At 51.6% G+C, this 12,147-nt stretch overlaps 1 protein-coding gene across 1 annotated transcript; it reads right to left on the bottom strand.

Moving 5' to 3' along the window:
- Positions 1-985: 985 nt before the first annotated feature.
- On the bottom strand, positions 986-9,505 carry CUNH1orf116 (chromosome unknown C1orf116 homolog). Its single transcript, XM_041460499.1, has 4 exons — positions 9,153-9,505; positions 6,279-6,408; positions 3,857-4,019; positions 986-2,882 (listed from the first exon to the last, which is right to left on the bottom strand). The coding sequence occupies exons 2-4, from the start codon at positions 6,363-6,365 to the stop codon at positions 1,741-1,743; spliced, it is 1,392 nt and encodes a 463-aa protein (XP_041316433.1). The 5' UTR covers positions 6,366-6,408; positions 9,153-9,505; the 3' UTR covers positions 986-1,740.
- Between the last annotated feature and the right edge of the window lie 2,642 nt (positions 9,506-12,147).

The raw sequence follows: 12,147 nt of genomic DNA, 5'->3' as shown, positions 1-12,147 counted from the left end.
TAAGCAGCTCGTGGAATGGGGCTTGCCTGTGGTGAGTGATTCAGCCCAGAGCATCTGGCAGCTCCAGGGAAGGCACAGAAATGTGGAGCTCATGCCCAGAGGAATGACCCTGCTGCTCTCTGGCTGTTGCTTTAATTTGTTCTCTTTTGTTCCCACTTCATACCAGCTCCTGTTTGTGAGCATCACCACGTCACAGACTGGTAAGGGATCTTTGGGAGTGAGAGTTCTCCTTGGAAATCTGAACAAAACTCAGCCTTCATGACACCAGCACACAATGGCTCTGACTAAAGCCAAGGATTGGAAGAGAAGCCTTTTGTTTCCAAAACAACCTGGTTTTAAGAGATGTTTAGGTTCTGTTTCAGGGCAAAAATGCTTGGAGAGAGTCCTTAATGCTCTCCTCCTTTCTCATTAGATGAACAAGGTGAGGTTTCCCTCGGGGCTTGCACCATGCAGGGGCTGAGCAGTCAGAGCAGTAAACAGTGGTCAGAGGAGAGGAGCACAGGGATGAAAACACAACTTTAACCCAGGCAGGGGCTTGGCTGACCCTTTTATCTCCCCCTCCTCCCCTCACAGTGCTCTTGCTGCCTTTAAAGTCAAACATTTGCAGGTGGAAGTGCTCAGCCCGAGCAGCTGGGGCTGGGGGAACCTCTGGGGCTGGCAGGAATTCCATCTTCCCTCTTTGTGCCTGCAGGGAGAGCTGGCAATTACAGAACCATGGAACACTTTGGGTTGGAAGGGACCTTAAAGCTCTCCTTGTTCCTCCCCTTGTCACAGGCAGGGCCACCTTCCACCATCCCAGGTTGCTCCATGGAAGACTCTGCCTGTGCTGATCAAATAATTCCATTTTCTAGGTGGGACAGACCTGACCTGGCTCATCCTTTCTCTCAGAACTCTTTGTTTTAAACCTCACTGTTTAGGGGCATTTATTATTTACCTGACTGTGACATAAATCTGTACCACATGGCACTGTCTGATCACACACAGGTTTATTAGGGACATCAGCCACCTCTGTTCCCCAAGGTGAGCAGCAAGGTGTTGGCAGCATCAGCTGGGCCTCAGAGGTGCCAGGACAGCTCGGAAAGGATGAGCTGGAGCTGACCCAGCCTTGCCTCTGCCCCATTTTGGGCAGCACTTCTGGATCTGACACCAGCACAGCCTCTGGCCTCCTCAGCTGTGTCCTCCTGCAGTTCAAGCCTCCTCCAGGTGCTGGATGCAGGCGGTCAGGGCTGGGTGGGAGAGCAGAGTGTGGCAGGAAGGCAGTGGATGTGTGGGCAGCCCTCCAGCCCACCCAGCAGGCAGTGATGGTTTTGCAAGGCACTTTCACATGGCAGGTGAGTGCTCAGGCCTCAGAGGCTGTGATAAAATTAATTTAAAAACCCCCAAAAAGTCCTAATGGAGCAGCAAAGTCCAGCAGTTCTTCCCAGAGACGCTTTATCCACAGGCAACCCCTCTGAAAACAAGCCAAACCCCGAATTCCACGGCTTCCCTGTTTTGATGAATCCCCAAATGCAGTAAAGCCCTTGCAGAAGAACACACCCCATCCACGCTGAGAGATGCTTGGTATAAATAGCTCATGTACATCTGCTATATACAAAATATTCTGTACAGGCCGCCTTCCTTTATTTGGTGTGAAGCTCTCCCGAACTGCTGGGGCAGGAGCTGGCAGCAGATTCTCATGCCCAAGGCAGTGCAGGCCGCTGGATTTGGGGTGCAAATCCCCTTCTCCACCAGCCCCACGAGCTATTCCTTCAGCAGCCCCAACTTCTTGAGCGCCTCGCGCCGGTTCTCGTCGGCCGCGCCCTTGGGCGAGATCTTGACGCTGACGGCGGAGCGCGGCGGCCTGGGGAAGCTGGGCAGAGGGTGGGATCTCCTCTTGCTGCTCTTGTCCTTCTCCTCCTGCTCCTTCAGGCCGCCGAAGTCCTTCCCTGCCGCCAGGGAGGCGGGCCGGGCGCGGCTGCGGAGGAAGCTGGGCGCCAGGCGCTCGATGAAGGACATCTTGCCCAGGGAGCTGCTGCTGCCGCGCCCGTTCTGCTCCTTGGCGCTGCCCATGGAGCTGCCCAGCCCCACCCCAGAGCGCTCCAGGGTGTTGGATTTGAAGGGGATCTGGCGGATCCCCGGCACGGAGCCCTGCCCAGGCTGCCCAGGGATGGGGAGTGGTGGCTCCCCAGGGTGAGGATGGAGGTGGGCGCTGGGCTCCCTCCTGTCCTGGGAGAGTCCCAGCTTCTCCAGGGCCTCCCTTCGGGCTTTCTCCTTCTCCTTGGGGTCGAGGTGGCCTGAATTCCCCTTCTCAGCAGTGCTGTCGCTGGCAGGGCTGGGCTGGGAGCTGGCTGGGGGTGGAGGCGCTGCTTTTACCTTCTGGTTGTGCTCCGGCACGGGGCTGTTCCTGCTGGTTTTCAGGATGATGTTTGGTGGCAATTTCCGCGGTTTGGGGGCGGTTGGAGGCCCACGCTTGGCATCGGGATCCTGAGGGGCCTCTTCCAGAGTGGATTTCTCCAGGTGGCCCCAGGAAGTCCGAATCTTGGTCTCCTTGGCCGCCTCCCCCTTGGCATCTGAGTGATGGCTGCGTGACCACTCCAGGTCCTCCTGGAAGGGGTCTGGAGGTTGGATAATCACGGACTTGGTGTGGCTTCCTGCGCTGGCATGGTCCAGCCTGCCCTCCCTGGGCACCTCCTGGGCAGGTTTACCTGCTGGCACCGTGTGGACACCTCCTTTGCTGCCAGAAGCTCCATTGGCTGCAGGGATGTTCCTGGGAAGGCTGGAATAACCTGGGCCTGGAGCAGCTGCTGGGGCCGAGCTGGACGGGGCAGAGATGCTCTTACCACTCCTCTGTTCAGCCCCACGCTGCTGATCTCTGCTTGCAGGGGGAGTCCTGTTCCCCAAATCTGGGAAGAGAGGGAGCTGGAGTCATTCTCTGGACACAGAACACCCCTCACCCCTTGTGGGCCAGCACAGGCTCCCAGGGCTCCCCCAGCTCCTCTGATGTGGAAACCCAGGGCACAGGGAATATTTCTCTGCCTCCTCTGGGGTGCCCTGACCCCCAGGGCAGCACTGACTTTGACCCTCATTCATGGAGAAAGTTTCCCAGACTCCAAGACAGACTGGAATCCACAAAAGTGTGAAATTGATTACAGAGAGTGGTGTAGGTGTGTCACTTGGTGAGAAATTGAGGTTTTGGGATTTTTAGTATGTTGTGGATGGAAGCAAGATGGAGGGCACAGGGTGCTGTCCTGGGTTTCTTCTTCATGCTGCTTCTTCCTTCTTCTTCTTGGGTTTGGGTGGCATTTTGTAATTGGGCAGAAAAGTCTGCATTGTGGGCTCTGTGGGATCAGTTATTGGGATAAAAGGGAAAACAATCTAGGTGTCAGTTCTTAATTGGACAGTTTAGCCTTAAAAGACCTTGTAACAAGAGATTTTTGGCCATTTTGTGACTTCTAAGGAAAAGCTGCAGAACTCACAGTAGCGAGACTGTTTTACTGATGAGAAACAATAAACACCTGAGTCTGAACATGAACTATCATCTCAAATGCCTTCAATCCAGACCCAGAGAAACCAACAGCTTGTACCCCCACACTCTGATCCATCAGTGCTGGGGAAATTGGATTCTTTGGGCCTTGTTATTCTATGTGGTTACTGACACTGAGCAGGATCCCTGCAAGATATTTATATATTGTTGAATTTTGAAGCCATTGAGTTGTGGTATCAGAAAATTCTGCAAAATATTCATGTCTAGATAAGATGTGTATAGTACATATATCTACTTGAGAATAAGGCCTGTATGAAAGTATTTTGAGGAAGAAATAAATAGATTTTTATGTTTTATATTAAAATCCTATCTGCAGAAGGGTTTCCAGCTTACCCCGGGGCACAAGGCCTTTCCTGGGCTTGGAGGGCTCCCCGTAGTCCGTGTCATCCGTGGACACCCCACTGTCTCCCTCTGCATCCAGGGAGCCAATGGTTTCCTCCAGGAACATCAAACACTCTTTCTCTTCCACAGATAAATAGTCATAGCTGTTGTCACTCTGGAAAAAATGAAGATAAAGCAGAGCAAGTAAGAAAAAGAGGTTTACTTTATACTACATAGATATGTTTTTTTAAAAAAATTATATATACATATATAAATATATACGTAGTGCGTATATATAGTGAATATAAATATAAATGTATATATTTGTTATGTATACATATAAAATCTATAAATATATGCATATATTTATAATATATATGTGTATATAAATATATGTAGAAATATATAGAAATATATATGAGAGGTTTACTTTATACTACATATATATACAAATAAAAAATATATGTAGTATATATAGTAAATATTAATATATAAATATAAATATATATGTATATATTTATTATATATAAAAATATATTTAAGAAATAGGTTTACTTTCTAGTATATATATATAATATACATACATATATAAATATATATGTAGTATATATAAATATATATTTATATATGTATATATTTATAATATATGTGTATATAAATATATATATAAGAAAGAGAGGTTTACTTTTTACTATATATGAGAGGTTTACATTATGTTACACATATATATAACTTTATATACATATATATAAATATTATATATGTTTTAATATCATATATATTATTTTAATATTTTATATATTTATATTTAATTTCCAGGGGGGTTTAGAGAGCCTGTGACAGCTGCTTGGCCAGTGGCTGTTTAATTATGAGCATTTACAGCTCCAGAAAACTAGCCAAACTCTAAAAATAAGAAAAATACTTAAAGCCTTTTTTAATATAAAAGACTCCTCTGTGGGTCAGAAGGTGGGTTATTCTGAACTTGGGAACTTGGCCTCTAATTTTCAGTTCTTTAAACTGAAATGTGAGCAGATGGGTAACAAATCTGTAGGTACAGACACCTGCACTGCTCAGCAATGCTGAACCTCAGAAAACACCACAACACCGAAGGGTTCTGTGCAGGTGATGAACTCTCCTTGCTCTCCCATCCATTCCTGAGCCTGAGTTGTTTAATTTTTGTTGTATTTTGAGCACCAGGAGATGTTACTGCAATATCAGATATCAGGGTGATTCCTGCAATCTGTCATGAACAAAATGAGGCACAGGACAGGATGGAATGTGCATCAGATCAACAAGCACGGGGCAGGAATTATCCCAGGTGGAGTTGTTTTGCAGAGACACCTTATCCAAATCTTTTACCATGCAGTATCACAACCAGTTCTTCCATCCCCATTAAACTCAGAGGGTTTGGTTCTGGTTTGCAATACATCAAATGGAAAAGCTGCCAGGGCTGAGCTGCTCTCACACGTATCAATTATGCTCCAAGCCAGGCAGGATGTAATTAGCCCATCAATCTTGGGATCAGTGTTGGGAGACAAACAGGCTTTAATGGACAGATAGTGAAAAATTACACATCTACACCCATGATCCAAACTCATCCCTGCCTTAACTGGGAATTCATCTGGTGCCGGGCAGGAGGAGCTCAGCTCGCTGTCTCCTGCAGGTGCTGTCACTGCTTGGAGCCAGTGTGACCCAGTTCCCCAACTGCTCTGACCCCTGCACCCCTGCCAGCACAGGAGCCTCTGCAGGGACAGGATCCCCCCTCCAGGGACAAGATCCCCTCTACAGGGAGAGGATCCCCACTCCAGGGTTACCCTCTCCAGGGACAGGATCCCCTCTCCGGAGACAGGATCCCCCCTCCAGGGATCCCCTCTCCAGGGACAGGATCCCCTCTGCAGGGAGAGAATCCCCACTCCAGGGTTCCCCACTCCAGGGACAGGATCCCCCCTCCGGGGATCCCCTCTCCAGGGACAGGATCCCCTCTCCAGGGATCCCCTCTCCAGGGATCCCCCTCTCCAGGGATCCCCTCTCCCGGGACAGGATCCCCTCTCCAGGGATCCCCTCTCCAGGGACAGGATCTCCCCTCCAGGGACAAGATCCCCTCTGCAGGGATCACCCCTCCAGGGACAGGATCCTCCCTCCAAGGATCCCCTCTCCAGGGACAGGATCCCCTCTCCAGGGATCCCCTCTCCAGGGATCTGTCCTGGCCCAGAGCAGCCCCTGCAGCACCGAGGGCTCCCCACACACTTGGCAGGGTGGGAAGGCTGGGAGTGCTCTGGAGCAGGAATTCAGGAATCCACCTGTTCCTGCTGCTGTCTCAGGGCCTCCAGCTGCCCCCAAAGCACCAACAGAGAGCAGATTTGGGCTGAGATCTGCCCAAAATCCTTGCCCAGCCCAGAGGGGCGAGCTGGGCTGGGCACCCAGGGTTACTCACCCTCTGTGAGTGGTTGGAGGCCGTGCTGACCATGCTGTCACAGCTGCCAGAGTTGTAGCCAGCCATCCCCAGCTCCTTCCTAGGCATAGCCTGGGCTGCCCTGGAGGCTGGCACGGCGGGAATATCCCGGCTGGAGCAGGAGAAAGGAGAAGCATTAAGTTGTGAGGTTCCCCCAGGGGTGACTCAAACGCGCTGGGAGGGAGGGCAGGCAGGCTCTGAAGCTGCTGGATGGAGGAATGGTGCTCCATCTTCAGCTGCTGTCTCCAGGAGAAGGCACAGCTGGACTTTTAAAAATCATCCTTGAAGTTTTCCTCAAAATAATTGGGAATGGGGTAACCTCTGCACAGCCAGCTCGTGTTAGTGGCTCTCTGCTCACCTCAGAGGGGTGGGTAAGGCACAAGAAAAGCTGTAAGCCTGGCTTAGAAATCCCAGCACAGCCCCAGCCCGGACTCATGGGACCTCTTTCCTCTGCCACACCCTGTGCCAGCCCTGCAGCTTGAACTTGTGAACGTGCTGGCCCAAAATGCTGCTGGTTACTCACATCCTTGCTCTGTCAGGAGCTTCCTCCTGGCACAGAGCTGCCTCTGCCACCCTTCCTTGGGGGCCCTGGGGAGGTGTCCCCAGGGAGGTGTCCCCAGGGAGGTGTCCCCGGGCCTTTGGGGCACGCCTGGGTGTGTTTGGGCACACGGCTGGCACAGCCTGTGGGGAGCAGGGCAGGCTGGGGCTGTGCCCAGGGGGGTTCAAGCAGCACCCCAATGTCCCCTCTGCTCACAGCAGCGTCCCCCTGATGCAGCCCAGACCTCCCATCACCAGTGGGAGCCCGGCGTGGCAGCAGCTGCCCCACAAACAGCCTGGATTTGGGTTTCCCACACTGGGACAGGGTGGCAGAGGGGACAGCTATCCCTGCCCAGAGCTCTGCTGAGCACCCACAGAAGGGATGCAAAGCACCGAGCTTCCAAAATTCCTGGCACCACCAATGAGTCTCCTGTTCTTGGGGAGGGAATTCCTGGCACCACCCTGTTCTTGGGGAGGGAACTGGGCTGTGGGGGCGAGAGGGAGCAGCAAAACAAACACCAACAGCCCCTGCAAGACACACGGAGCAGCAAAACAAACACCAACAGCCCCTGCAAGACACACGGAGCCACGCGAGAGGATTTGCTCCTCAGGAGACAGAGGAGCCCATTGTGCTGTAACCTGCAGGCAGGAACACACTGCTGCTTTTTTTTCCCCTTGTAGCAGGATCAGGGAATTAGATCCAGCGATAAGTGAGCAGAACTGGCTGCTTGTTCAGAGCCTTAGACCCTGAAAGAATTCCTTTGTAATTGGAATACGCCGCAAAAATCAGATTTCAACACCCACGCCCTGACAGGCCTAATCCTTCCACGCAGGAGGAGTTCAATATTTCAGTCTCAGCTTTGCATTATTTACTGCTTAAGTGACGTTGAAGTAAGTGGTGGCTCTGGAACAGCAATTCCCTGGATTCTGTGAATTCAGATCTCTTCATAGCCAGGGATTTGAGTTGTCAGGAAGCAGAGCTGAGCTTGGGGGTCTTCAGGCCTCTGCAGGGTTTTGCTGTGCACTGGAACATCCACAACGTGAAATTTAGATTTATATCAAAACTAGAGATGCAGATCTGTAGGTTTACATCGACTCCTCAGCAGCAGGAGGCTTGGCCATGGTTGTTGTGCTGCTCCTGGCTGTCTCCCTCCCAAATTTCAGACAGCAAAACCCTCCTGGGGAAGTGAAAGCCTTGCTGGAACTTGAGTGTGCAGCTGCTTGGGGCCAGCAGGGAGGCATTTTCTCCGTGAGGATGCCCCCCACCACCAGCCCACTAAAGAAATAATTTTCTCTCATTCAAAACCAGCATTTGCAGGGACCTCAAGCAGCTGCCAAGGCTTTGGCACCCAGCGAGCCCCAGCTCATGGGAGGCAAAGTCCAGCCCGAGCCCGCCGGGAACTGCAGAGGATCTGCACCGAAACAAGAAGTTCCTTTTCCTGCCCATTGGTTCTCTGATGTGATTACGGCTCCAGCACACTCATCCAGCTCAGGAAAGGGGAAAAATCAGTGTTGAAACCCCCAGTTTTAATGATTCAGAAGGATTTTAGTTCCTTCTTTGTGGTAACAGCTACAAACTAAAAACGTGACTGAGCATTTGATTTAAAAGACACAGTACTCAAAAAGCTGTTTTATAGCTGGGTTTCAGTGGTGTAGCTCTCTTCCCCAACTAAAAACATATTTGGAAGAAGCTATTTTTTACCAAAATCCAAAAGCCAGATCCCTCAGCTCTTGTGGCCGTTGCCATAACTGTCCTTTAAAAGCCCACGGAGCCATCAAAGAGGAGCCGGGTAGCAATTAATGCTAATTGCTTTAGAGAAGAGGCTACTTTCTTTCAACCAGCACCACTCCAAGCTCTTCATCCCGGCTTAGAACACCTCGGTTTTGCTGTCTGGGGAACAGCAGCCAGACGCCTCCTGCTTGGGAAAGGCTTTGTCCTGGCCAGCCCCAAACACAGCCCCAAACAAACCCCCCTCTGCAGGCACCATCCCAGCTCTGAGCAGCCCAGGGGATGGATCCCAGCTCACGGGGAAGGGGTCGGGGGCAGATCTGAATTTCCTCCTATCTCAACAGGTAAATGAAGCAGCTGCCTGAGCTGTTTGCTGTCCCGAGCACAGGTTTCCCCAGCTTTCCTCCCACCACCACCGCTTCCAAACCACCTGGTCCAGCTTCGCTGGTGAATCCCCCACCACATTTCACCCTTGCAAAGCAGAGCCCTGCAGGCACCCGGAGCCCCCCAGCCCACCCAGCAGGAAAAGCACAGACAGCACAGAGCAAGCAGGAACAGAAATTACTGTTAAATCTATTTCGTTGTTTTACCAGGCTGTCCGTTGTTGCGTGCTGCCCAATTCCTCGTCCCGGCCGTGCCTATCCCAGGACTTCTTTGCTTTTCTGGGCTAACCAAACACAGCCGGGTTACACATTAACTCCTCTCCGCTGCAGATAAGGCTGCGCTGCCCAGGTGGGTGCTTGGCAGGTGATCCCTGGCCCCTCACCTGCAGCCAGGACGAGCGCAATTCATCCTGCCAGGCACCTTTCCTGCCCGGTCCCGGCGTGGCTGAGCCCCCAAACCCGCTCGGTGCCGTGCCCCGGAGCGCTGGGTGTGAGCTGGCAGCTGCGGGCAGCTCTGCTCGGTGCCACCCAGCTCCTTCACTTCCCTGCTGTCCCCTGCTGTCCTGGGCACGGCTTTGGCCGCAGACTCCTTAATCCGACATCCTGTTCTGCAGCATAGCTGCTCGCTGACAGCGGAGCCCTGAGCCCAGCCTTGCACACGATAATTATTCCAGGAGCGCGTCACCCCAGCAGGTTTCTGCTCTCGGGTGGTTTGTCCGGGATGCCGCAGCTCGGCTCTGCAAACAGCCTGGCCTGAGACAGGTTGCTACTTGCATTTCACTCTGGCTTCCCAGAGGCCAAAAGTTTGCTGCTTGCAGAGGAAGGAGGTTGTAAAGACAGGCAGAAAGTGTTTTGGGAGGGAAGCTTCGGCACAGATTTATTTACGTGCTGCAGGAAGGGCTGCCCAGGTCTGGGCAGCTCCGAGGCTCCTCTGCCTGTCCCGACCTGCAGCTGCTTTTGCCCCAGTTGGCACCAAAACCCCCTGCAAGCTCCTTCCCCGCGCTGGGGACTCCTTCCCCAGGCAGCTCCTGGGGCTCTGGTGAAAGCTGAAGGCTCCTAAGATGCCCATCAGGCTCATCCTCACACTGGCACCTTCTCAGAACCTCTGCTGGGCCATTTTTCCAGCAGCATCTCCTGCCCTGAGCCCCTGGTGCCACCTCTGCTGCCTCCTCAAAGAGGGGCCCGGGTGTCCCCACCCTGTGCAGGGTGACACCGACCCCCAGCCCGGGTGGAGCTGCAGGGGCAGGCAGAGAACAGCAGAGCCTCCTTCTTACTCTGACTTTGGGCTCTGTTGTTAAAATTGGAGCTAAAATTGCTGATCAACAATGCTTTGGCCATTCCCCACTCAGCATGGATTTGTACCTGCTTGACAAGGTGCTGCTCACTGCAAATCTACAAACACCCTGCAGGAAATTTCCAGGGCTGACACAGCTGCCGGATTCATTCACATTTCCACGCTCCAATGAATTTTTTTTTTTTTTAATTGGTATTTTTAGCAAAAGGATTTGTTGCCACACATGTTCCCTGCTCCGCAGAACAGGGAAGTGGAAACATCAGCTAATTAAAGGCAGGGGAAGATGGAGAGAGAGCAGATGAGCCAGAGGCTCCTGCTGGCAATGCTGAGCCCAGCCAAGTGCTGCTCCAGAAGGGAACATGTGCTGGAGAGCAAATCAACAAAGCAGAGGCTGCTGAGAGCCCCAGGCAGCCCCAGCCCTCCCTGCTGTCCCACACTGGCCTGCAGCAGGTGAGGGATGGAGATGCAGCCAGAGCTGCTGGAGCCTTGTCACAACCAGGGACTGAGGGCAGGATTGGTGCCAGCGCTTCAGGAGCTGTGCTGGATGGCACAGCATTGACAGAGTTTAAACGTGGTATTAATGAATGAAGTGGGTTTGACTGTAAATTAATGAATTCGTTTTAATTTGAAGTGGAAGCTTTAGAGCTGTGCGGGTTTTGAAGAGTTGTGCCCGGTGCTGAGGCTGCTCTGAGAGAGGGAGGCGACCAAAGCTGGGGTAATTTTGTTCTTGCACTGCCAGCAGGGTGTGAGCGAGCAGCAGCGCGGGCAGGGGTGTCCTGACAGCAGCAGGGCTCCGGTCTGGGCAGTCCAACAGGCAGAGCTGGCTGCCTGCAGCCCCATGTGGGTCAGGAAAGTGTCAGGATCCACCAGGAGAAATCTCCAGCTCCTCTGAATCAGGAGCCCAGAAAGAACCTGTTCTTTTTCCACATTCCTCTCCCTCCAACAAATATAAATAGCTGCAACCCAAAATAAGGTGTGATTTCACACAGATGGCATGAAGGATATGCAAAGAGTCAAATGATGCAGAGAAAACTTCCCAGTGCCCTGGAAGGACTTTGGCAGCTTCACGGCCCTGCTGAGCCTCACCCTGTTCCTAAACACGAGGGCACAAGTGACTCAGGCCTGGCCCTGAAGGAAAAGCATCCACACGGCGTCACTGATAAGATTCCTGTCAAGGTAAGGAGGTTTTTTTGACTCTGTGGGACTCTTGGGCACTTTCCTTCACCCAAATTGCAGGCACAGCCTGTGTGCTGACAAATCAGTTATGGAAAATAGCATGTAGTTAATGCCTCCTGCTGCACAGCACTCATTAAACCTTCCTATGATCAAAGAAGGTTCTATTTATTTATTAAATATTTATTATATATTATTTATATAGTATTTATTTATTGTCTCTGTTTCACAGAAAGGGGCTGGAGAAGGGAGCTGAAGTGTTCCACAGCTTGCTTACCATTAACACCAGAAGTGAGAAGGCAGCTCTCAAGCTTTAATAGTTCCCCAACATTTTCCTCAAAACTTTAATTAAACATAATAGACAAGGGCACTGGGATCTTGGACAGCCTGATTTTGTTAACTCCTCTGTTGTATTCCTGTTTCAGGGGGGAGTTGGTGCTCACACAGCTGGAACAGCAGGAGTGATTTCACCCAATTTGAAGGAATTTTATTTGGAGCAAACCTGACGGCAGTTTTAAAGCTGGACGCAAAGTTTGATTTAAAATGCAAGCAGACATTTAATTGCATGGCAGCTGCAATTTTCCAAACAGCAAGCTGACAACTTTTTAGTTCCTCTTCTGGAGAGTTTCCTTGGCAGGGAGAGGCTCCCAGGGCTGGCCCATGGGTGGGTTCTGCAGTGAAATCAGCCACACACAGATGATTCAGCACTGGTGTGTCAGTCTGATTGCTCAGAAC

This window comes from Pyrgilauda ruficollis, unplaced genomic scaffold (assembly GCF_017590135.1).
Source record: "Pyrgilauda ruficollis isolate IOZ18807 unplaced genomic scaffold, ASM1759013v1 scaffold144, whole genome shotgun sequence".
NCBI classification, from domain to species: Eukaryota; Metazoa; Chordata; class Aves; order Passeriformes; family Passeridae; genus Pyrgilauda; species Pyrgilauda ruficollis.
The sequence above is the reverse complement of the archived record's forward strand: the minus strand, read 5'-3'. Positions and strand labels throughout refer to the sequence as shown.